Genomic DNA, 27,128 nt, shown 5'->3' with positions numbered 1-27,128 from the left:
TTACTGCCTACAGAGGGAGCTGTGTTATGGGGCGGAGGTAGCGCTTGCACTTCTTAGATGAAGAGGAGCTAGCGTCTGAAAAAACCCAAGGCGAAAGGTCAGATTTTTGTCAGTTAGAATTTTAGGAAACTGTCGTGGCACCAGCTGTACCAGACTCAGAGCGTGACATGGGGCAGAATAATCTGATGAGCAATGCGGAGGACGTGGCGGACCAGGTAAGCAGTTAACCGACAAGGCCCTCGCGGCCACGGCAGAATCAGACAGGAGTCACCATTGAATTAAGAGGAGGGAGTCTTCTCACTTTTTCATGATAGCGAAACTAGAATGTGGATAAAAAAGTGAATGTAAATTATTGAACAATGATGGTGTAGTCCCTTCCCGTTGGAGTTATTCTTCAATCGTACAGTCATGAAGCCGAAACAGTTGCAATAGTGGCTACCTCAGGTTTAGCTTTCGAAAACACTTCTGTTCCGTATGTATGGGTTTCAGCGGTTACATTCGTCCACATTTGGTACATTTCCGACGCTGTGTTTCTACTCTTAGAAACGTCAATAATCATTGTTTTCGAAACGTATGCTGATATGCCCCTGACAATTGTTATAATAAAAATATATATATAATTACTGTAGCAGTTATGCTTACACACAGGTGTTCAGCGCAAGCTATATGGCTGATTAGCACATGTGGCCGCCTATGTCTTCCATCCGTCTTTTGAAACAAACGTAAACATGCAGATATGGCCGTGTGGGAACACTAACCATATAAAGGTGTGTCGTAGTTTAACCTTTTAGTTTTTAGAAAATCGTTTCGCTTAAATGAAAGATACGTTCCTTATGTTTCCAAAAACGTACCTCAATCGATATGTTAATGTTTAGATTAGTGTCGGGGCTCCTAACAAAACTCCCCCAGTTAGAAGCTACTATCATCAACAGGTAAGCGGTGGACCGCTAAATCAGTTGGCGTCTATGAATTGTCTACCTCAGGCTGTTTGCAGTAAACACAGTAACATGGATAGTCAGATTTAATATAGTTTGTTTAAAACGTTTACATGCTTTGCAATAAATATTATAATCCTGTTCACATGGAAATTTGAAATCAGGCTACCTGATGGGATTTAAATAAATTTAAGAAAATCTCTAATCAAAATAAACATTCTACCACAGAGATGATGTTATTTTTGTGAATCTTATTTGATTTTGAGATTGGACATATAAAGTTTGAATGTGAACTATTTCTAAGATGCATACTTGGGGTAAGTGAAGTGAGTTCATAAAAACTCAAGGTAGTATGACTGTCAGATTTGTCAATCTGAAGTTTAAAAAAACATTCATATGCAATTAGAATCCAACCTGAATAAGACATCCTATTTCTGACTTCCTTATAACTCATATCCAACCAAAATAAGATCCGTTTATGACCTGCCAATATTACTTGTGTAATGCTGTACTCATTTATCTCACAGCAGCAATGTACACTGCAAATCAAACTTTATTTGCCACATGCGCCGAATACAACAAGTGTAGACTTTACCGTGAAATGCTTACTTACAAGCCCTTAACCAACAGTGCAGTTCAACAGTGCATTTATTTACCAAGTAGGCTAAAATAAAAAAGTAACACAATAAAAGAAAAAATAACGAGGCTATATACAGGGGTCACCGGTACAGAGTCAGTGTGCGGGGGTACAGGCTAGTTGAGGTAATCTGTACATGTAGGTGGGGCGACGTGACTATGCATATGTAACAAACAAACAGCGAGTAGCAGCAGTTTACAAAAGGGAGGGGGGGTGTCAATGTAAATTGTCCGGTGGCGATTGTTATGAATTGTTCAGCAGTCTAATGGCTTGGGGGTATAAGCAGTTGAGGAGCCTTTTGGTCCTAGACGTGGCTTGCCATGCGACGGCAGAGAAAACAGTCTATAACTAGGGTGTTTGGAGTCTCTGACATATTTTATGGCCTTTCCTCTGACGCCGTCTATAAATCAGTCCATATGTATAGTACTTTACACCACTATCACAATATCCAGCTACTATGACAATGGTGAGATTATCGACAAAAATGAAATTGCCTTTTTAAAATAGCCAAATTATCCTAGGGTTCCATTCACAATAACTGTTGAACATTTATTTTGTACCACCATAAAAAAAAAACACATCAATAAAGAAATACAGTTTCTAAGTCGAATAAATTAACTAGGGGGGAGGAGATTATGTTACAAAATGAACCCAAATTAACAAGAACAGCAGCAACAACTTATTTTAGTGGCGATCCTCCACTCCATTGTTTATCCAGTGCCTACTTTTGAAAATTGACTTCTATGGTGGTGTTTTCTGGACTCCGCATCAGTTAAACTGCAGTACTGCCAGTCTCCTCTGCGTCTTTACGGTGCATACTTTAGCACCAGTCTGACACGGAACCCAAACCGGCTGCGCGTGTCCACCATCGTGCATAAATATATTTTGTCCCCCTACACCAAACGCGATCACGACACGCAGGTTAAAATATCAAAACAAACTCTGAGCCAATTACATTAATTTGGGGACAGGTCGGAATGCATTAAAAATGTAAGGCAATTTGCTAGTTAGCTTGCACTTGCTAGCTAATTTGTCCTATATAGCTACCTTGCTGTTGCTAGCTAATTTGTCCTGGGATATAAACATTGAGTTGTGCATTTCAGGTAAAATAACAAGGTCCTCTACTCCGACAATTAATCCATACATCAAACGGTCAACCGAATCGTTTCTACTCATATCTCCTCCTTCCAGGCTTTTTCATCGTTGAACTTATATGGTGATTGGCATCTAAACTTTCATAGTATTACCACGGCGACCGGCAAAACATTTCGTCTTTCAATCACCCACGTGGGTATAAACAATGGAGAGATGGCACTGACTGTTAGCACTTGGTCTATAGCAACTTCCCACAAGAATGGGCTTTAGGTGAGGCAGATTAACCTGTAGCCATATTACTTCAACAGTATTTAACATTAGATTGTCGCTAAGCTTTACAGGAATGTGGTTCTGAATATAGACCGAAACCACGCCTCATTGGCATTTGTCTTTTCGGTAGATGTGATAACCATGTATTGCTACCACTCTTATCTAAGTGAGTTTCAGAGATAATCAGAATATGAATGTCTTCTGTTACAAGCAAGTTATTGACTTAATGGACCTTGTTGATATGGGCTATTTTTAGCACTTCTGGGTTGTTTGATTTGTTTTTAATGCTTTACTGGGAAGCTTATCAGAAGTAGACTTGCTCATATTATTTATTATTATTTAGCTCACCCTGCACTAAGTGGACTTCCTACTAGAGCGCACCACCTCAGTGCTAACAGTGTATTTCCGGTTTCTTAGGCTCATGATTACTGCATACAAGAGGTATTCAGGGCAATTAGGGGTACATAAATTAAGTTACTTATATTGTCTGCCAATGCCCTTAGGATAATGTACATTGGATGCAGCATTATGATGACTCATTGTCACAATGATACAATGGTAGAGATTAATTGAGCTGGTCTTGGGTCACATGATGTCATAATGACGTCATGTGTCCATTGGGTAAGACGGAGGCTTGTGCTACCAGTGGTGGCACATGTGCAGATCAAATGCACAGCTGGAACACTGATTAAGCTGTTTACATGTCCTAATAATTTGAAAGATTGCTCAGAAAAACAGGTGTTTTAATCAGCGTATGCTTACTTAGATTTTGATTTGACGCAGATTTTAAGATAAGCAGAGTAAGATGTTTACATGACAATTTCCATACTCAACCTGCTGCCATAATCAGTTTAATATTGAATTATTTGAGTGCATGTAAACGTACCCAGTGATAGTTCTCTGAAACATTATGGGCATGGCTTCATTATGGTGACTTAACGTTGCTCAGTAAGTAAATAATCGTGGACGGCGAGAAGAACTTCAGTCTGGTGGCCAAGATTGAACGTTGATTGTATGAACTTGAGTAATGCTTCATGATTTTACTTTTTGGCTACTAGCTAACCTCTTTGCTCTGTATATTTTTGTCAGACATCTTTGTTTGGCTATGTTGTCGTCATGAATTACATCTAATCTGAAAACTCACTTAATGTTTAATCAGATACACTGTATGTATCACATGCAGTGCAGTCCATTGTACTGGTCCCGTGTGGCTCAGTTGGTAGAGCATGGCGCTTGCAACGCCAGGGTTGTGGGTTCAATTCCCACGGGGGGACCAGGATGAATATGTATGAACTTTCCAATTTGTAAGTCGCTCTGGATAAGAGCGTCTGCTAAATGACTTAAATGTAAATGTAAATGTACTTCACCTGTAAACCAGTAAAGTGACACATGATATCCAATCCATATAGCATTTTTCCCTGATGGAACAATTGCGCAGTACTTGTGTTTTATCTTTGAAGCTATCTTAAAATGCCTGTGATGTACATTGGAGAATAGGGCCCGGACGATACCAGTATTGCAATATTTTTTCCTATGACAATTATGAACTTTTTTACAAATAGATGCTTTAAGTCAAATATTGATATCATCCCAAAATGTATATAGCGATTAGTGTTGCACATTTTGGAGAATATTCGGAGGTGGAAACTTTCCGTGGGAATTAACAGGAATATATGGGAATTAACGGGAATATATGCAAATTAATATTAATGCCATTTAAATGTAGATGGTTTTTGCATTGGATATATTTACCATATATTATGAAGACAGAAACATAAACCTTTTACCTTATCATAAGTAGACATAATTGCAAATGATTGAATCAGTTCCAATAGAAACCCCCCCCCCCCAAAACAATTTACTTAGGAATTGAACTTCAATTAAATGTGTTGATTCTTCATATGGGATGATTTCACTGACCCAACGATCCATCGCATCTCCCAAAAATGTTTTCAACATGCATCTGTAAAGCTTTGGTTGTCTTCCTCTCGGGCTACCATGCCTTCTCCCTGGACCTCCTCAATGTCCACCTCTTGAACATCAGAATCTGAGGCCTCATCGTCACTGTCACTTTCCAACCTTGTTGAGGATGGCTCGTTGTCAGGCTAAAAAAAACTCACATTTGCTCAGATGGCCAGCAATTTTTCAACCCTTGTATTGGTCAGCCTGTTGCGTGCTTTGGTGTGTGTTCCCAAACAAGGACCAGTTGCGCTGAGGCGGCTGATGTTGGTGGGATTTGGCGGCTGATGGAGGAAACTGGGGAAAGAGCCTCAGATCCACAAAGTCCCTTCCACCAGGTGGCTGATGAGATATGTTGGCACGACTGCCATATTGCATCTCCATCCCAAAGCCCTTGCTTGGAAGTGTACTTTGCCAGACTGCCAAGAACCTTGCCCTCATCCAGGCCAAGTTGGCGAGACACGGTAGTGATGACACCATAGGCCTTGTTGATCTCTGCACCAGACAGGATGCTCTTGCCAGCATACTTGGGGTCCAACATGTACACTGCGGCGTGTATGGGCAGTTACTTATGCTTGAAGCAACAGTAAAGTGGGCAGGGCAGTACAGATTTATTCTCTTACATCTGCAAGCAGAGTCTGAACTAGAGGTTGACCGATTATTGGAGGATAAAAAAAAGCCGATAACGATGAATCAGCCGATTTTTAAAATGTATTTTTAATAATGACAATTACAAAAATACTGAATGAACACTTATTTTAACTTAATATAATGCATCAATAAAATCAATTTAGCCTCAAATAAATAATGAAACATGTTCAATTTGGTTTAAATAATGCAAAACAAAGTGTGGAGAAGAAAGTAAAAGTGCAATATGTGTCATGTAAGAAAGCTAACGTTTAAGTTCCTCGCTCAGAACAAGAGAACATATGAAAGCTGGTGGTTCCTTTTAACATCAGTCTTAAATATTCCCAGGTAAGAAGTTTTATGTTGTAGTTATTATAGGACTATTTATCTCTATACCATTTGTATTTGATATACCTTTCACTATTGGATGTTCTAATAGGCTCTTTAGTATTGCCAGTGTAACAGTATAGCTTCCGTACCTCTCCTCGCTCCTACCTGGGCTAGAACCAGGAACACAACGACAACAGCCACCCTCGAAGCAGCGTTACCCATGCAGAGCAAGGGGAACAATTACTCCAAGTCTCAGAGCGAGTGACATTTGAAACGCTATTAGTGCGCACCCCGCTAACTAGCTAGCCATTTCACATCACATTGTTACACCAGCCTAATCTCGGGAGTTGATAGGCTTGAAGTTATAAACAGCAGAGCTGCTGGCAAAATGCACGAAAGTGCTGTTTGAATGAATGCTTATGAGCCTACTGGTGCCTACCATCGCTCAGTCAGACTGCTCTATCAAATCATAGATTTTAATTATAACATAATAACACAGAAATGCGAGTCTTAGGTCATTAATATGGTCAAATCCGGAAACTATCATCTCGAAAACAAGACGTTTATTCTTTAAGTGAAATACGGAACCGTTACGTATTTTATCTAACGGGTGGCATCCATCAGTCTAAATATTCCTGTTACATTGCACAACCTTCAATGTAATGTCATAATTACGTAAAATTCTGGCAAATTAGTTCACAATTAGCCAGACGGCCCAAACTGTTGCATATACCCTGACTCTGCGTGCAATGAACGCAAGAGAAGTGACACAATTTCACCTGGTTAATATTGCCTGCTAACCTGGATTTATTTTAGCTAAATATGCAGGTTTAAAAATATATACTCCTGTCTATTGATTTGAAGAAAGGCATTGGTGTTTATGGTTAGGTACACGTTGGAGCAACGACAGTCCTTTTTCGCGAATGCGCACTGCATCGATTATATGCAACGCTAGATAAACTAGTAATATCATCAACCATGTGTAGTTGTAACTAGTGATTATAATTGATTTAAGTTTAATGCTAGCTAGCAACTTACCTTGGCTTCTTACTGCATTCGCGTAACAGGCGGCCTCCTCGTGAGGCTGGTGGCTAGAGCGTTGGACTCCAACCACAGTAAGGTTGCAAGATTGAATCCCTGAGCTGACAAGGTGAAAATCTGTTGTTCTGCCCCTGAACAAGGCAGTTAACCCACCGTTCCTAGGCCGTCATTGAAAATAAGAATGTGTTCTTAGCTGACTTGCCTAGTTAAATAAAGGTGTAAAAAAAAAAAATGGCAAAATCGGCGTCCAAAATGACCGATTTCCGATTGTTATGAAAACTTGAAATCGGCCCTAATTAATCGGCCATTCCGATTAATCGGTCGACCTCTAGCCTGAACATCAGACAGGATGGCATTCTCCCTCAATCTGTGCAATGGCTACTGCTATAGGTTTCAGGCTGCTTACAACTCTCTCCCAAAATACATCATACAGGAGGATCCTCTTGATGGGGCTGTCCATATCGGCAGACTGTGATATATGGCCATTTCTTGGAGAGACTCCTACACCTCCAGGAGACTGTCAAACATGACAAAACCACCCCAACACGTGTGGCTGGGCAGCTTCAATGTGGTTCTCTTATTCTTTGCTGGGTGAGGTAGATTACTGCTATAACTTGATGACCATTCACATACCTGTTAAACTCTCTTGTAGAGTTTATCCATTGTTTTCAGTGCCATGATGTCCTTGAGGAGCAGATTCAATGCATGAGCAGCACAGCCCATGGGTGTGATGTGAGGGTAGGACTCCTCCACTTTAGACCAAGCAGCCTTCATGTTCGCAGCATTTTCTGTCACCAGTGGAAATACCTTCTGTGGTCCAAGGTCATTGATGACTGCCTTCAGCTCATCTGCAATGTATAGACTGGTGTCTGTGCTCTTGTAGAATACTGGTTGAGGGGTGGAGATGATGTAGTTAGTTATTCCTTGCCCACGAGCAGTCGACCACCCATCAGAGATGATTGCAATACAGTCTGTTTTCTCTATGATTTGCTTGACCTTCACTTGAACTCTGATGAACTCTGCATCCAGCAAATTAGTAGATAAATCATGTCTGGTTGGAGGGGTGTATGCTGGGTGTAAAATGTTCAGAAATCTCTCCAGTTGCACATTGCCTGTGAGCATCAGAGGTGAACCAGTTGCATACACCGCTCGAGCAAGACATTCATCAATTTCTGACTACGTTCCTCAATTGAGTAAAAATAACTACTGATTCCAGGAGGACCATGAGCTGTTCCTATCGATTAAGTGTCTGATTCATAGTTTTCACCTCGAATAGAAGTAGAGGGACTTTTGTCAAATGTTGTGAGTGCTGAGGGAAAGTTAAGCACTTAGCCAGATGATTCTGCATCTTTGCCTTCTTCACATATGATTTGGCACAGTATTTGCAAATGTACACAGCTTTTCCTTCTAGATTAGCTGCAGTGAAATGTCTCCATACATCAGATAGTGCCCGTGACATTTTCCTGTAAAGATTAGAAAAAATGAGTAAAAAAACAAATACAATTTAATGTACAAACAAATAGTTAAGCAGTTAGATTAAACAACTCCTGTGTATGATACATGTTTTAAAATGAAAGAAGTATTGAAACAGGTGAATTAACACTCCTCAGTTAGCAGGCTCAAGCAAGCTCAAACCCACATGGTAGCAAAGACTAACTAGCAGAAATTAAGTTAGAAATTATTTTAAAACACTTTGCTGTAGGCTACTATTTACTAGTTAACAAAAAATCATGTTTGTCATATAAAATATGTTCACCCCACCCAGTATTGTAATCAAAACTTACCAGAAAGCATGTAGTCCTTGGCTCAGACAGTGTGGTTGTTTTGGGCTCAATAGCATCTCATTAGTGTGCAAGATCTTGAGATTCAGCTGTACATGTGATGGAAAAATGCACTGTGCATGCAGAGGGTTGCAATTCCATTGAATTGGGGATAGTTTAACCAAAATATGCCACAAGACCTAGAATTGCCTTGTGTATCTTACAAAAAAAGGTTCACTGTTATAAGCTAACTTTTTTTGATGAATTTAAGCAAAATTCCCCAAATTCATAAGCTAAACTTCCCATGGAAATTTACCTGGAAGTTTACGATCCTTTGCAACCCTAACTGCGATATGTAACTATCAATCCCCCCCCCCCCCCCCCCCCCCCCCCCCCCCCATCACTACTATTAGCCTACTTTCTAGTGTACTGATATATCCTAGCCTATAGCCTAACATCAGAGGGACAGTACAAGCACTACTGCAACAGTCCTCCCTCCCTTCACCGATCCCCTGTAGACACAACCGACTAGGTCGTAAATCTGCTTATAGGAATATATACCCGGTAAGCAAATCATCTTCTTCTGGCTCTAACCATTGGCAATGCTGGGGGCATTCCATGTTGTCTGTTATTATGCTAATGCATCTCAGAAGATGTCATATTAACCTGAGACGTTCAACACTTGTTACTGGACAGAAGATGACCTGCCTGAAACGCCAGTAATGACTACAAAAGTTGACCTTAGATACTGATCTTGGGTTATTTTAGCATTTTCCCCACTTATGGATAAGGTTTGGATTGAGGGAGGTATCCTAGATCTGTACCTAGGGAAAACTTAAACTCAAACCTGCAACTGCATGTGTTGTGACTGAGCTACTCTCTCTGACTGTAACCATTTAACCAACCACTTCATCTTTTCTGGCAGTTCCTGAGAGTGACCAAACAATACCTTCCTCACGTGGCGCGCCTGTGTCTCATCAGCACCTTCCTGGAAGACGGCATCCGCATGTGGTTCCAGTGGAATGAGCAGCGGGACTACATTGAGGCCACCTGGAGCTGTGGCTACTTTCTGTCCGCCTGCTTCGTGTTACTGAACCTACTAGGACAGCTAGGTGAGTTACTTGAACCTGTTACTGAACCTACTAGAACAGTTGCACTGTAAAGCTTTTCCCTGTAAGTTTACAGCATTATACTGGCACCAGAGTTGCCAGCTTAATACTGTAATTTTGCTTTACAGCAGAGATGCTGTAATTTATTTGACAGTATTATTTTCCTTACTGTAAAAATATTTTGCAGCTCCCTGCTGTACATTTTAATGGATGGTGTAATGTTTTACAGTAAGGAAAATAGTACTGTCAAATACATTACAGGATCTCTTCTCACCAATTCGGAAAAGCATAGAAAAATAAAGAATAGAATGAGAGATGAGCACCAGTTACTCTGTGGGTAAAAAGGCAGGTGTTAAGGGACATATCAAGCTTGTGTGTGGTCATCCAAACTCAGTGAGCTCTTGGAAGAATGGGGCAATGTAGGGGTTGAGAACAGCTGGCTTCCTCTGGGCCACCTTGTCATGCACTTTGTCCCATCTTCAGGGTTAATCTTGGGTTAATTCAAACCAGGAATCTGTACAGCCATATATCCAATATAGTTTATGGAATCAATTGAGGCATTGAACAAATGCAAATAAGACAGCTAGATAAACCTACTTCAAACCTTTGCTAACTATACTGATCAAAAATATACTGTATATATAAATGTAAAGTGTTGGTACTAGGGATGCAAAATATATCTGTGAACATATCGGAATAGGCCGATATTAGCTAAAAATGCCAACATCGGTATCGGGCCGATGTGAAAAACGTCAAAGCTTACGTGCATACCAAAAAACTTAGGTACATGATGTAATGACGCCACATAAAATTTGCACTACACGTGCAACACAGCATTCCTAACCTAGCCCACAATGTCTGCTGTGTGGATCGAGCACTCATTTCAAAGAGTAAGAATATTTCAGCGAAACAACTCAAAAGTGAAATCCATTAATGGCAAGATAATGGAATTCATTGACAATCAACCGCTTTGTCGTGGTTGATGTTGGCTTTTGCGACTGGTCGAGCACCGGTACACACTAACGTTACCACGTGTGCTATTGTTCAGATGTTACCCTACTGGAGTTACACAGTAATAGCGTCACTGTTATTAGCTTCACGACATACTATGGAACGCCGTTTCGGTCTTTGCGTATCAAAAAAGATGCACGTCAAATAACACTATTTGACAATAACACTTTGACGTGTTAAATTAGCTTTTAATTTGACACATCAAATAACACCGTTCTAATATAGAATGTTGTCTTCTGAATTTTCACGTGCAAGCCAAGCACCACCACTACTATCAGTAGCACTGTCAAAGCGGTAAAACAAAAAGTCTGCAAACATTGGCCACGAACAATCTGTTTATAATACCGCGTAGGTAATAAACCATTATTTGTTTGACCGCAACTTCTGGGGTAGCTAGCTAGCTTTAGCTTGGTACCTAGATAGTACCAATACAACCAGCCTGAAAACAATGACCAGTAGAAACTGCAGTCATTTTCACTATTCTTAGAAATGATTTAGTAATCCTTGTGATTTAAGTATTAGCTTGGTAGCCACTTGTTGTTCGCCTATTGAAATTGAACTTCAGTTCATGAAAATAAATAGCTAGCCAGTTAATTAACTCTGTTGCCCAAAGCTAACGTTATAAGCAGCCAGATAGCTTCATCTGCCTAGTGAGGCTCGACCTGACCGGGTTGTGTGTTGTGAAGAAAGACACTAAGGATTAGACACAATATTGGAGTTTGCCTTCAAAATAAAAGTACCTCTTTGAAAGTGATGCAGAAGGTTACAATTGGTGGAATCATGCCATATTTAGACTAGATAATGTTAAAGAAGGTTGGAATGTGAAGCAATGAAGTGGGGGTTCAGTCTACTCGGTGACACCCACAGAACACAACTGTGAAGAGTTTATGCAAATATTAGCGTTGTAGCTCATATCGCGGGACTGTGACTTGTGTGAAATCACCTCCCCAGTCAGCCTATTGACATTCATATTGCGCTGTACAGCTTTACCGAAGGATTGGGGATCAATGAAATGGGGTAACAGTCTACTCAATACCCAATATATTTTTTCCCAGCGTCCTCCTCAGAGTTATCAGGCTCCTAAACATCCACACAGTATTGTTTTTCCTCGAATAGTGTTCAATACACATTGGTTGACAATAAATGTGGCTCAATTCAGTTGTTTCAGAGTCTGAGCTATGATGCTAATGTTCTCTGGGTGTCACTGAGCAGACTGATAACCCATGTCATTGAGCCACAATCCATAGAGAAGGCTGTACACAGTGAAATAAATAAACTGTACTAGAATGCTTAAAAGGCCGCAGGATTTTTTTTGGCAAGGAAAATATTGGATATTGGTATCGGCCAAAGATGTCATATCGGTGCATCATTAGTTGGTACCATGTTTCATGAGCTGAAAAAGAAGATCCCAGAATTGCATGTGTCTGCACCTATTTGTCTCTACAGTCCCGTTGTTCCATAAGTTGTATTTTTACCTGTGTTTTTAAAATCTGATTCTACTGCGTGCATCAGTTACCATGGATCTACAGTTGAAGTCTGACGTTTACATACACTTAGGTTGGAGTCATTAAAACTAGTTTTTCAACCAATCCAAAAATGTCTTGTTAACAAACTATAGGTTTGGCAAGTCAGTTGTCATGCACAAAGTAGATGTCCTAAGTAATTTTTCCAACAATTGTTTACAGACAGATTATTTCACTTAATTCACTATCACAATTCTAGTGGGTCAGAAGTTTACATACATTAAGTTGACTGCCTTTAAACAGCTTTGAAAATTCCAGAAAATGATTTCATGGCTTTAGAAGCTTCTGATAGGCTAAATTGACATCATTTGGGTCAATTGGAGGTGTAGCTGTGGATGTATTTCAAGGCCTACCTTCAAACTCAGTGCCCCTTTGTCAAGCTATTGGAGTGGCCATCACAAAGCCCTGACCTCAATCCCATAGAAAATGTGTGGGCAGAACTGAAAAAGCGTGTGCAAGCAAGGAGGCCTACAAACTTGACTCAGTTACACACATCATGGGAAAATCAAAAGAAATCAGCCAAGACCTGCATTTTTTTTTTTGTAGACCTCCAAGTCTGGTTCATCCTGGGAGCAATTTCCAAACGCCTGAAGGTACCACGTTCATCTGTACAAACAATAGTAAGCAAGTATAAACACCATGGGACCACGCAGCCGTCATACCGCTCAGGAAGGAGACGCGTTCTGTCTCCTAGAGATGAACGTACTTTGGTGCGAAAAGTGCAAATCAATTGAAGAACAACAGCAAAGGACCTTGTGAATATGCTGGAAGAAATGGGTACAAAAGTATATATTCACAGTAAAACGAGTCCTATGTCGATATAACCTGAAAGGCCGCTCAGCAAGGAAGAAGTCACTGCTCCAAAACCGCCATAAAAAAGCCAGACTACAGTTTGCAACTGCACATGGGTACAAAGATTGTACTTTTTGAAGATATGTACTCTGGTCTGATGAAACAAAAATAGAACTGTTTGGCAATAATGACATCGTTACGTTTGGAGGAAAAAGGGGGAGGCTGGCAAGCTGAAGAACACCATCACAACCGTGATGCACGGGGTGACAGCATCATGTTGTGGGGGTGCTTTGCTGCAGGAGGGACTGGTGCACTTCACAAAATAGATGGTATCATGAGGCAGGAAAATTGTGTATATATTGAAGCAACATCTCAAGACATCATACAGGAAGTTAAAGCTTGGTCGCAAATGGGTCTTCCAAATGGACAATGACCCCAAGCATACTTTCAAAGTTGTGGCAAAATGGCTTAAGGACAACAAAGTCAAGGTATTGGAGTGGCCATCACAAAGCCCTGATCTCAATCCTATAGAAAATGTGTGGGTAGAACTGAAAAACTGCAAGAAAGGAGGCCTACAAACCTGACTCCGTGACACCAGCTCTGTCAAGAGGAATGGGCCAAAATTCACCACTAAGCTTGTGGAAGGCTACACAATTCTTGACTCAAGTTAAACAATTTAAAGGCGCTGCTACCAAATACTAATTGAGTGTATGTAAACTTCTGACGCACTGGGAATGTGATGAAAGAAATAAAACCTGAAATAATTATATCTCCTGTTATTCTGACATTTCACTTTCTTAACATAAAGTGGTGATGCTAACTGACCTAAGACGGGTAATTTTTACTAGGATTACATTTTAGGAATTGTGAAACTGAGTTTAAATGTATTTGGCTAAGGTGTATGTAAACTTCCAACTTCAACTGTATATAAACTCAGCACAAACAAAACGTCCTCTCACTGTCAACTGCGTTTATTTTCAGCGAACTTAACATGTTATGTTCATACAAATATTTACACAAGATTTAACAACTGAGACATAAATTGAACTAGTTCCACAGACGTGACTAACAGAAATGGAATAATGTGTCCCTGAACTAAGGGGGGGTCAAAGTAACATTATCTGGTGTGGCCACCAGCTACATTAAGTACTGCAGTGCATCTCCTCATGGATTGCACCAGATTTGCCAGTTGTTACTGTGAGTTGTTACCCCACTCTTCCACCAAGGCACCTGCAAGTTCCCGGACATTTCTGGGGGAAATGGCCCTAGCTCTCACCCTCCTATCCAACAGGTCCCTGATGTGCTCAATGGGATTGAGATCTGGGCTCTTTGCTGGCCATGGCAGAACACTGACATTCCTGTCTTGCAGGAAATCACGCACAGAATGAGCAGTATGGCTGGTGGCATTGTCAAGCTGGAGGGGCATGTCAGGACGAGACTGCAGGATGGGTACCACATGAGGGAGGAGGATGTCTTCCCTGTAACGCACAGCGTTGAGTATGTAACCCCCTAGGCTAAGGACTTCTCCAAAAGCTAATTGGAGTCAGCTAACCTGGAGTCCAATCAATGAGATGAGATTGGAGATGTTGGTTAGAGTTGCATTGCCCTATAAATAACACTCACAAGTTTGTTTGCTATTCACAAGAAGCATTGCCTGATGTGAACCATGCCTTGAACAAAAGATCTCAGAAGATTAAGAATTATTGACTTGCATAAAGCTGGGAAGGGTCACAAAAGTATCTCAAAGCCTTGATGTTAATCAGTCCAAGGTAAGACAAATGGTCTATAAATGGAGAAATTTCAGCACTGTTGCTTTGCTCCCTAGGAGTGGCCATCCTGCAAAGATGATTGCAAGAGCACTTCACAGAATGCTCAAGGAGGATAAGAAGAATCCTAGAATGTCAGCTAAAGAGTTACAGAAATCTCTGGAATATGCTAACATCTCTTACGTGTCTACGATACGTAAACCACTAAACAAGAATGGTGTTCATGGGAGGACACCACGGAAGAAGCCACTGCTGTCCCAAAAAAACATTGCTGCTCGTCTGTGGTTTGCAGTAGTGCACCGGGATGTTCCACAGCACTACTGGCAAAATATTCTGTGGACAGATGAAACTACAGACATTTGCAGGAGAATGTAAGGCTATCTGTCCGCCAATTGAAGCTCAACAGAAGTTGGGTGACGGTACAGGACAACCCAAAACACAGAAGTAAATCAACAACAGAATGGTTTCAACAGAAGAAAATACGCCATCTGGAGTGGCCCAGTCAGAGTCCTGACCTCAACCTGATTGAGATGCTGTGGCATGACCTCAAGCAGTTCACACCAGACATCCCAATAATATTGCTGAACTAAAACAGTTTTATAAAGAGGAATGTTCTGCAACTACAGAAAATGTTTGGGTGAGGTTATTACTGCCAAAGGAGGGTCAACCAGTTATTAAATCCAAGGGTTCACATACTTTTCCCACCCTGCACTGTGAATGTTTACACTGTGTGATCAATAAAGACATGAAAACGTCAATTTATTAGTTTTAAGCAGACTGTGTTTGTCTATTGTGACCTAGATGAAGATCAGACCAAATTGTATGACCAATTTATGCAGAAATCCAGGTATTTCCAAAGGGTTCACATACTTTTTCTTTATACAAGGTCCCACAGTTGACAGGGCATGTCAGAGCAAAAACCAAACCATGAGGTCGAAGGAATTTTCTGTAGAGCTCCGAGACAGGATTGTGTCGAGGCACATATTTGGGGAATGGTACCTAAACATGTTTGCAGCATTCGAAGGTCCCCAAGAACACAGTGACCTCCATCATTCTTAAGTAGAAGAAGTTTGGAACCACCAAGATTCTTCCTAGAGCTGGCCACCTGGCCAAACTGTGCAATTGGGGGAGAAGGGTCAGGGAGGTTACCAAGAACCCGATGGTCACTCTGACAGAGCTCCAGAGTTCTGTGGAGATGGGAGAACCTTCTAGAAGGACAACCATCTCTGCAGCACTCCACCAATCAGGCCTTTATGGTTGAGTGGCCAAGTGGAAGCTGTGCCTCAGTAAAAGGCACATGACAGCCCTCTTGGAGTTTGCCAAAAGGCACCTAAAGGACTCTGACCATGAAAAACAAGGTTCTCTGGTCTGATGAAACCAAGATTGATCTCTTTGGCCTGAATGCAAAGCGTCACATCTGGAGTAAACCTGGCACCATCCCTACGTTTAAGCATGTTGGTGGCAGCATCATGCTGTGGATGTTTTTCAATGGCAGGGACTAGGAGACTATTCAGGATTGTGAGAAAGATGAACGGTGCAAAGTACAGAGGGAGCCTTGATGAAAATGTGCTCAGGACCTCAGACTGCTATCAAGGTTCACCATCCAACAGGACAAAGACCCTAAACACACAGCCAACACAATGCAGGAGTGGCTTCTGAACAAGTCTCTGAATGTCCTTGAGTTGCCCAGCCAGAGCCCGGACTTGAACCTGATCGAACATCTCTGGAGAGACCTGAAAAGAGCTGTGCAGCGACGCTGCCCATCCAACCAAACAGAGCTGGAGAGGATCTGCAGAGAGGAATGGGAGAAACTCCCCAAATACAGGTGCGACATGCTTGTAGCGTCATACCCAAGAAGACTCGAGGCTGTAATCGCTGCCAAAGGTGCTTCAGCAAAGTACTGAGTAGAGAGTGAATACATTTCATATTTCAGTAGTTTTTTTCATAAACTTGCAAAATTTCTAAACCTGTTTTGCTTTGTCATTATGGGGTATTGTGTGTGTATATATGGGGGGGGGGGGCTATTATTGAATCAATTTTAGAACAAGTCTGTAATTTAACAATGTGGAAAAAGTCGAGGTCTGAATACTTTCCGAATGCACTCAAGTTTTGAGGGATCATGCTGACTGCAGGAATGTCCTCCAGAGCTGTTGTCAGAGAATTGAATGTTCATTTCTCTACCGTAAGGCACCTCCTACGTCAATTTTGAGAATTTAGCAGTACGGCCAACCGGCCTCAACTGCAGAACACGTGTAATCACGCTAGCCCAGAACCTCCACATCTGTTTTTTAACCTGCGGGATCGTCTGAGACCTGCCACCCGGACAGCTGATGAAACGGAGTATGCACAACCGAAGAATTTCTGCACAAACTGTCAGAACCATCTAAGGAAGCTCATCTGCATGCTCGTCGTCTTCACCATGGTCTTGACTTGACTGCGGTTCGGCATAACCGACTTCTGTGGGGAAATGCTCACCTTCGATGGCAACTGGCATGCTGTAGATGTGTGGTTTTACAGATGAACAGTACCAAGCAGATTGTATGGTGTCGGGTGGACTAGCCTTTGTATGGCGTCGGGTGGACTAGCAGTTTGCTGATGTCAATGTTGTGAACAGAGTGGCCTATGGTGGCAGTGGTGTTATGGTATGGGCAGGCATAAGCTACGGACAATGAACACAGTTGCATTTTATCGATCACAATTTGAATGCACAGAGATACCGTGATGAGATCCTGAGGCCCATTGTGCCGCCATCACCTGATGTTTCAGCATGAAAATGCAAGGATCTGTACACAATTCCCAGATGCTGAAAATGTACCGGTTCTTCCATGGCCTGCATAATTACCTGACATGTCAACCATTGAGCATGTTTGGGGTGCTCTGGATTGACATGCGTGTTCCAGTTCTCGCCAATATCCAGCAACTTCTCACAGCCATTGAAGTGGGACAACATTCCACAGGCCACGATCAACAGCCTGATCAACTCTATGCGAAGGAAATGGTCACACCATTTAAGGTACTGTAGCTGTGACCAACAGATGCATATCTGTATTCCCAGTCATGTGAAATCCATAGATTAGGGCGTAATGAATTTATTTCAATTGACTCATTTCCTTATATGAACTGTAGCTCAGTAAAGTCTTGGAAATTATTGCGTTTTGTATTTTTGTTCAGTGTATAAACAAATCAAGGTAGCTGCTGAAAAATATTCTTCCACTTCAAGATATTTACTAAAATAGTCTGAGCGTCATGCGTCTCACCCGACAGCATGAGTTTGGCGCCTGAGACAGATAATTTGAATCTATAGTAGGCATAAGATATAACTGTTAAATAGTGTTAGGTACATTTTTACATGAGGCTTCGGATTAGTTATAGTATTTTTTTTAGCTTTTTACCCATAGTACAGTGTAGTCTAAAGCATTCATGCTGTGAAACACTTGAAATTACAGGAAAGTCTTCGTGTCGGTGAGTTACTAAACATTCTAGAGCAGCTAGGTTAGCTACTGAACCTACCAGGACAATTAGGTGAGTTACTGAACCTACTAGGACAGCTAGGTGTGAGAGGCTTGTTGTGCACTATGCAGTGAATATGTTGGTGCAATTTCTGGCATTGCCTGGGGAGACTGCTAGTAGAGCTGGGAATTGCCAGGGATCTCGTGATATGATTATTATCACGATTCTTATGTGCAGAGACGATATGTATTGCAATTCTCACGATTCTATATGTATTGCGATTTGATGTTCCAAACATAATGCTCACTATATGTCTGCTGCAGAGAGATGAGAAAGCATGTTAAAATAAGTTTTGATCACTCATTGAAATAAAAGTGCTGAAAACATGTTGGCTCACTTTAAAACAAAGATTGAGAAAAGGCTAAAGGATGAATAATAGCAGAGTGTTGGCGCAGGTACAGCCAACTAGCGCTAGCTAACACTACCTACCAGTCAAATATCGATATAATATCCTGATACGTTACTGTATCGATTTTATTCCCCATCGCTATCTAGCAGATGAGGACCCATATGGCCAGTTGCAGTTACGTTGGGCCCTGAACTGGCCTAGGGAGGGAGAGAATCCAGGCTGTATCACATCCGGCCGTGATTGGTAGTCCCATAGGGCGGCACACAATTGTCCCAGGGTAGGCCGTCATTGTAAATAATAATTTGTTCTTAACTGACTTGCCTAGTTAAATAAATCAAATGTTATTGTTCATCTCTCTTTCAAACAGGTGGCTGTGTCCTTATCCTCAGTAGGAATTTTGTCCAGTATGCTTGCTTTGCGTTATTTGGAATCCTTTCTTTACAGGTAAGTCTAAACTTGTTTTTCTTTAATTGTATATGGGCTGAATACAGCGGAAGATGAAACCATTCATGATACTATATTCTGTTTTACATTATTTATAGTTAATTAAATACATAAGGGAAACCAGAGTCTCACTAAATCATCTTACCATTTCAGACTATTGCCTACAGCATTTTATGGGATCTTAAATTCTTGATGAGGTGAGTCCTTTGTTTGTCTTTTTCATATGAACCAATTAGCGCCAAGTTGGTGGTCATAAGTCTTTAAAAAAATATCCTCCTGTGAAGCACAGATCAGAGCAACACGCCCCAGCGAATGATACAGTGGTTTCTCCTTTAAAAGTTGCAAGCTTAGACCGTGGGACTAGAAAATTAGTGGGTAGAACTGAAATTGCGTGTGCGAGCAAGGAGGCCTACAAACCTGAGTCAGTTACACCAGCTCTGTCAGGAGGAATGGGCCAAAATTCACCCAACTTATTGTGGGAAGCTTGTAGAAGGCTACCCGAAAGGTTTGACCCAAGTTAAGCAATTTGAAGGCAATGCTACCAAATACTAATTGAGTGTATACTTCCTGTTAACCTGACCTCTCACCTATGATCATGCGGTGCCCTCTGTGTCAGCCAGTTCAGATGCGGGAGGGGTTCACCGACACAGCTGATATAACCTAGAGGATTTAGGGAGGAGGAGATGGATGAAGTGAAGGAGAGACTTTATTGTGTGTGGTCTCACCTGGTGTCCACACTAAGTGGCCAAAGAGTACTTTATGCTGAAAAACAGACACATGAGGAGAAACAATAGAAGATAATGTCATTATTAGACAAAATACCACTTGAAGCTTGTTGATGACTTTATAATTTGAATCAGCTGTGTAGTGCTAAGGCAAAAACAAAAATGTGCACAGGTGTTTGGAGCATTCCGATATGCCACAGCTGGTGAGGTGTCAGGTTCGCCTCTGTACTTAAATGGTGTTTATTCCAACTCTGTGAAATGCTGCAGATCTGCCCGTAGATGAGGTAGGAACATTTCCCACACAGAAGAGGTGGATAGAATTCGACAGGTCAAGGTATCCTTCCTCCAAACTGTGCATGTGAGACAGGTTCCATGTACTACAAGACAGGCAGAGGGAAAAAGAACACAGAACATTTTAATTACCTCTGGTTATGGACACTTGCCAGCAATAACGCTTCCACGGCCTGATCCTCGGACAGTGAACATCTGGCAATATCTACATTTTCTACCCCTTGATCAGCTCGTACTCTGAAAGTACAGAAAATAGCTTATTTTTTGTAGATATGAAAACATAACTTGAGATGACTGTTCAATCTAAACTAGCAGATGTCGTTTTCAGGATACGTCAATACAGCACAGAAAGCTTAACGCCAAACTGGTATTGTGGTTGTTCATTAGGTGATGGGAATTATGCAATATGTATACAAAATAATATGCTTACCTGTTGTATCTTGAAAAAAGCATTGGAATTTAAAGTGTAATGTTTAACCTATTAACCTTCATTATTTATGTATTACCAGTTGAAGAACAACTCCCAATTTCATACTTATTCCTAGACCAATTTTCAATGATGTAAGAATAAAGAAGTTTAAATAACTACTTAGATTTGATGGAGACAAACTCAGCAAAAAAAGAAACGTCCTCTCACTGTCAACTGCATTTATTTTCAGTAAACTTAACATGTGTAAATATTTGTATGAACATAAGATTATTATTATTATTATTGACTATATGTTTGTTTTTACTCCATGTGTAACTATGTGTTGTTGTATGTGTCGAACTGCTTTGCTTTATCTTGGCCAGGTCGCAATTGTAAATGAGAACGTGTTCTCAATTTGCCTACCTGGTTAAATAAAAAAATTAAAAAAAATGAACATAAGATTCAACAACTGAGACAAACTGAACAAGTTCCACAGACATGTGACTATCAGAAATATAATAATGTGTCCCTGAACAAAGGGATGATCAAAAGTAAACAGTCAGTATCTGGTGTGGCCACCAGCTGCATTAAGTACTGCAGTGCATCTCCTCATGGACTGCACCAGATTTACCCGTTCTTGCTGTGAGATGTTACCCCACTCTTGCACCAAGGCACTTGCAAGTTCCCAGACATTTCTGGAGGGGAATGGACCTAGCCCTCACCCTCCGATCCAACAGGTCCCAGATGTGCTCAATGGGATTGAGATCCGGGATCTTTGCTGGCCATGGCAGAACACTGACATTCCTGTCTTGCAGGAAATCACGCACAAAACGAGCAGTATGGCTGGTGGCATTGTCGTGCTGGAGGGTATATTATCCACAATTTGAGTAGTATGAGGCTCAAGCAGTTAGTCTTTTTTTTTTATCTCCCAGTCTTAACTCTGGATCTTTGAAAATAATTTTTTATAAATGTATGTTAATTAGAATCATTGAAAAGTGAAAGACTAAAGTTACATACATGGGATGCTTTAGTGAATTTCAGAATGTCTGGAATAGAAAAGGCAGAAATAAAACAATTCAATAAGCATTCGCAGCCAGTCATCCAAAACATAGTCCTATGCAGTTGTTAAATTCCTATAGAAGGCTAAGGATGTGTGTTCAACAGGCAGACAAGTTTCAAACCATTTAAATGCATTCAAATCATTTTTGTGAAGACCTTTAGTGTTATTGTGGACCTGCAGGAAGGGTACCGCATGAGGGAGGAGGATGTCTTTCCTGTAACGAACAGCGTTGAGATTGCCTACAATGACGAGCCCAATTCGATGATGCTGTGACACAAAACCGAGACTCGTCAGTGAAGAGCACTTTTTGCCAGTCCTGTCTGGTCCAGCGACGGTGGGTGTGTGCCCATAGCCGACGTTGTTGCCTGTGATGTAAGGCAGGTCCTCACCAGACAACAGGCCTACAAGCCCTCAGTCTAGCCTCTCTCAGCCTATTTTGGACATTCTGAGCATTGGAGGGATTGTGCGTTCCTGGTGTAACTCGGGCAGTTGTTGTTGCCATCCTGTACCTGTCCCGCAGGTGTGATGTTCGGATATACCGATCCTGTGCAGGTGTTGTTACACGTGGTCTGCCACTGCGAGGACGATCAGCTGTCCGTCCTGTCTCCCTGTAGCGCTGTCTTAGGCGTCTCACAGTACGGACATTGTAATTTATTGCCCTGGCCACATCTGCATGCCTCTTTGCAGCATGCCTTAGGCACGTTCACGCAGATGAGCAGGGACCCTGGGCATCTTTCTTTTGGTGTTTTTCAGTCAGTAGAAAGACCTCTTTAGTGTCCTAATTTTTCATAACTTTGACCTTAATTTCCTTCCGTCTGTAAGCTGTTAGTCTTAATGACCGTTCCACAGGTGCATGTTCATTAATTGTTTTATGGTTCAATGAACAAGCATGGGAAACAGTGATTAAACCCTTTACAATGAAGATCTTTGGATTTTTACGAATTGTCTTTGGAAGACAGGGTCCTGATAAAGGGACCTTTCTTTTTTTGCTGAGTTTACATCTTGGTACCTTATCAATTTATGATTTGTATCAATGTGGAAAAAAGACGGTTTCAGGAATAGAGTATTTTTGTCAAGCAATGCAACGAAGCTGGATCATTCTGGCAATGATACCTGCACCATCTACACGCTACAAAGACTCCTCGCCATTGTACACGATGGCTCATTGCTCTGAGACTTCCTTTGACCATTCTAAAGCCCACATGGGGCATCCTTGCATTCCCTGACAGACATTGTTCTTTCATCCTTCTGTAAAGAATGCTAACTGTTACACTGTCATGAAATATGATTATATATCGACTGTGAAACAAATAGGACATGGCCTGCTTATGAGTTGCCATGAAAGAAAGTTAGATTAATTCAACTGAAAATGGTGAGAACAGGCGTTCGTAGCTAAATGCTTTTGGTTAGCTTGATAATAATAATTGCATGATTTATTTTTCTACGGTATGTATGTAATATAGTACAATTATGAACCGACACTGAATCAGTACAATGTTATGAACCGACACTGAATCGTAGGAGCTATGTAAAAGTTGGACAGAAGAACGGCCAGTGCTGCTTACCTGAGATGCCATCATCACACAGTCCTTCGTAGGTGTCCGCAGAGTCGATAGAGCGCGTCCTTGCGGTAGCTTGCAACTCAATGAAATACATTTTTAAATAAGTTACCTTACATGTTTTGTTGGCTGACAATGTTAGCTACGCTGTCCTTACGAAACACATACCGGTACATACTCCTGTAATAATATGCTATGTTAGCTATCTACCTAACGTTAGTAGTTATACATCAAAATTGACAGTATATTAACTATAGGCTGTCTAACTACCCAACGTTTATGGACTTGATTATTCCTGTCATGCTTAGCTAAATGGTATTGTCGGTGTGCGTTCTCAATGGACATTCGGGTGCTTTCGTAAATTCGTTCTGGCTATCTACTCCGATTTCAGAGCACTCGTCTGGCTACCAGAGCTCGGGAATAATGAATTTACGAGCACTCAACACCCGTTGATTATGGCCGGTGTCAGTAAACATCGGCAAAAATGCGTAATTAAGTTGTTTCCCGCAGCACAATTAGTCACCAACTCTGGTTAACAGAACATGCCTAACCAGCTCTGCTTGGGTGAGTAAAATGGTCAGTAGTCTCATTTGTGTCTGGAAGTAGCTAGCAAGCTAGCCAAAGTTTGCTTGGGTGCTTGACTGCCTCGGCGCGAACGTCCCTTGTGTGCTCCGAGAGCGAAACGGCCTGAATTTACCCAGAGGGTTTTTAGTTTTTTCATGGAATAAAAACACAATATTAATCAAATTAAGCAAGTACCAGTCAAACGTTTGGACACACCTACTCATTCCATGATGTTTCTGTAGTTTTACTATTTTCTACATTGTAGAATAATATTGAAGACATCACAACTATGAAATAACACATGGAATCAATTAAGAACTCAATCTTATTTACAAGGACAGCCTACTCCTTCCTCCCCGTTGGGAGATTGAACCCCGGTCTCCCGTGTGTCTGACTCAAATGCTTCTCAGAGATGCCTTCTGGTGGTCAAACTAGCAATAACTTGCAGTAACAGAAAAAATGGCTGAGAATTAAATGACGTGCCACAGAATGTTGAGGCAGCACGCAAGGTGTGCCGCAGTATGACGCCACTTTTAATGGAGGAACCACTGTACATCTCTGTGCAAAACTGCAAATACACTGCTTAACTCTTTCTTCCTCTCACTCTGCCTCCTCCTTTCCAGGAACCTGGCCCTGGGCGGGGGGCTCCTGCTGTTGCTAGCCGAGTCACGTGGAGAGGGGAAGAGCATGTTTGCTGGGGTGCCGTCAATGGGAGAGCACTCGCCTAAGCAGTACATGCAGCTGGGCGGACGGGTTCTCTTGGTGCTCATGTTCATGACCCTGCTGCACTTTGACCCTAGCTTCATCTCTGTGAGTTCTGAGCTCCTGCAGACTGATTGAAATCGCATTTGTTCTTTACTTTTGATTCAGCATTTGATCGATCCTGCCTGGATGAGGGTGTTTATTTAAAAAAAAAAAAAAAAAAACTTTTGGGACTTCCATTGGTTTCATTGCGAGCTCAATCAAGCACCTTGTGTATTTGAAAGAAAACATTTTATTCTATTTGAATCCAGGTCTAACCTGTTCGTCTCAGGCACTCAGCTTGGTATGCATCTGTGCAGCCAGCCACATTTAGTGTAGTTGCAGTGTATTGGCTCTGAAATGCATTTTTACATCATAATTCAAGAGATGGACACAGGGGAAGTAGTGTAGGTACATATTGTCACATAGTACTACAACTGTTGTACATAAACATTTTGGAGAGTGCTCTTTCAAAATTCCTTTTGAGTTATCAGATCCAGTGCATTTACGAAAGTCAATAGGGATTCAGGCACATAGGCTGTGTCCCAAATGGCACCGTCCCTTGTTAATAAATAAATATTTTATTAAAACTACTACATATTGAACTACTTTTGACTAGGGGTACCTGGACAATAGTAGTGCACTATATAACATATAGGGTGCCATTTGGGATGCAGCCATATCAACATGCTTCTGTAATCCTGGTACGAGTTTGAATGAACATTGACTGCTGTCCTACTTTACACCTACCCCTCATTTTAGATTCTGCAGAACCTGGTGGGCACAGCTCTGATCGTGCTGGTGGCAATTGGCTTCAAGACCAAGCTGGCTGCCCTCACCCTGGTGTTGTGGCTGTTTGCCGTCAACGTATACTTCAATGCCTTCTGGATGGTGCCCACCTACAAGCCCATGCACGACTTCCTCAAATACGACTTCTTCCAGACCATGTCGGTGATCGGTGGGCTGCTACTGATTGTGGCTCTGGGGCCCGGTGGGGTGTCCATGGACGAGAAGAAGAAGTTGTGGTGAGACTCGACCCAAGTTACCAGGACCGACAGGACTGGGGCCCCCCCCCCCCCGCCCCTTACCGAACATGGCCTAAGCAGTACGCACCTCCTCCCTCTAACCCCCTCCCCTCAGCACTCTCACTCCCTCGCTAACTTTTCTGTGACTGTCCTCCACAGGCACTTTTACAAATGGTTTGCAGTCTTTATTTTGCTACTGTAGCTCGTTGTGACATGGCCATCTCTCGATTTGGGGATATCCAAGACATCACTAATATTTTTTTTGTCTTTTTATTTTTTAGTGATCAATTTAAGGTATTGTCTTTAATGGTGTATTTGTACAATTTGTATACTGTAATTGTTTCATGCTTCTTTTGCTATTTTTTTGTGCGCATCTTTTGTCTATGCTTTCGATAATGCCAGCCCTTAACTAAAGACACAACCCACTGTTTTAGAGGACATGTTTTACACTATTGTGTGTAAATGATGGTAGCTGCTTTTGTGCTGATTTTGAGTTAGCGCAGAATAGATACATTACTATATTTATGGTCAGGTAGGTTTCTACGAAGGGGCAAATGCAGTACTTTCTATCAAATATTTTAAGTTAGGATGAACAAGGGATAAAAAAAAAAGTACCTTTGGCTAGTCACAATTTTACAGTTCAATGAACTGGAGCGACAGGTAGCTTAGTGGTTAGTGTTGGGCCAGTAAACGAAATGATGCTAGATCGAATCCCCGAGCTGACAAGGTAAAAATCTGTCGTTCTGCCCCTGAAAAAGGCAGTTAACCCGCTCTTCCTAGGCCGTAATTGTAAATAAGAATTGGTTCTCAACTGACGTGCCAAGTTAAAATAAAAAGCATGTTAGCTGCTTTTTACTGTATTTGTCTTGGTCCACGTTCTGAGTTTCTGTGTGCCTATTCAAATGCCTTGTAGACTCCCATGAACACCTCAAGCCATTTAATGTACAGACACTTTCACATGAGGAGATTTATATTCTGTTCTTTATTTAAATTGTCACAAGTATGAGTCCTCATAGCATTCCATATGACAAATGTGAGTGCTGTCAATTGAGTCCAAAGTTTACAATTGGTTAATTATAGTATTCTATATCATCCAGCACAACAGGGCCATTTAGCTTTAAAGCCCTCTATCGTTGGTCTCACTCAGTGTTTTTCCATTTAAAGTATGAGAAAAGTAATGATTTTCTATTGTTTATAAATCATAAACAAAAACATTAACTCTGGTGTGTTTATTACGGCTCTGTGTAGATGGCTGTGTTTCTCCGCGCAATTTTTTTCCACCATGAATCTCGAGGCTCCCATGATATCAGGAAATAATTTACATTTTGAGGACAGTCTACAAATATGATTTTTCACTGTCCTGCTAGATTTTCCACTATTCTGTTTCATGATAGGTGAATCAAATATTTAAATGCACTATAAAGACCTGAGTTGATAAACGCATACATGTTACATTTTTTTTTCTAGTTCAAACCATATCTTTTTAAAATTTGTAGCTCAACTGTTAATCTTTTAGTTAGTTGTGCCATCTACTGGACAAATCGGAAGTTACAGCCACAGTGGTTTTATTGGCATAACTGAGTATTTTATTTTTTA

General features: G+C 41.3%; 1 protein-coding gene across 2 annotated transcripts; it reads left to right on the top strand.

Annotated features, from left to right (window-relative positions):
- Positions 1-26,750, top strand: surf4l (surfeit 4, like). 2 transcript variants are annotated; one of them, XM_055920566.1, is made up of 6 exons: positions 1-215; positions 9,580-9,766; positions 19,082-19,158; positions 19,312-19,355; positions 24,390-24,576; positions 25,270-26,750. In XM_055920566.1, exons 1-6 carry the CDS (start codon positions 168-170, stop codon positions 25,534-25,536), a joined length of 810 nt encoding a protein of 269 aa, XP_055776541.1. In that variant the 5' UTR covers positions 1-167; the 3' UTR covers positions 25,537-26,750. The 2 variants fall into 2 exon arrangements, with proteins under 2 accessions (XP_055776541.1, XP_055776542.1); XM_055920567.1 differs by lacking the exons at positions 1-215; positions 9,580-9,766 and adding an exon at positions 9,962-18,407.
- Positions 26,751-27,128: the final 378 nt, after the last annotated feature.

Source organism: Salvelinus fontinalis, chromosome 4 (assembly GCF_029448725.1).
Source record: "Salvelinus fontinalis isolate EN_2023a chromosome 4, ASM2944872v1, whole genome shotgun sequence".
Taxonomy (NCBI): Eukaryota; Metazoa; Chordata; class Actinopteri; order Salmoniformes; family Salmonidae; genus Salvelinus; species Salvelinus fontinalis.
Note: the sequence above shows the minus strand (reverse complement) of the source record. Positions and strands in the feature narration are given on the sequence as shown.

What these genes read in the sequence shown, in the direction of transcription:
- surf4l (XM_055920566.1), top strand. Translation starts at nt 168, where the DNA reads ATGGGGCAGAATAATCTGATGAGCAATGCGGAGGACGTGGCGGACCAG. An exon ending in TTGGAATCCTTTCTTTACAG is followed by an intron (nt 19,159 to 19,311) that starts GTAAGTCTAAAC and finishes TTACCATTTCAG; the next exon opens with ACTATTGCCTACAGCATTTT. An exon ending in TTGACCCTAGCTTCATCTCT is followed by an intron (nt 24,577 to 25,269) that starts GTGAGTTCTGAG and finishes CCCTCATTTTAG; the next exon opens with ATTCTGCAGAACCTGGTGGG.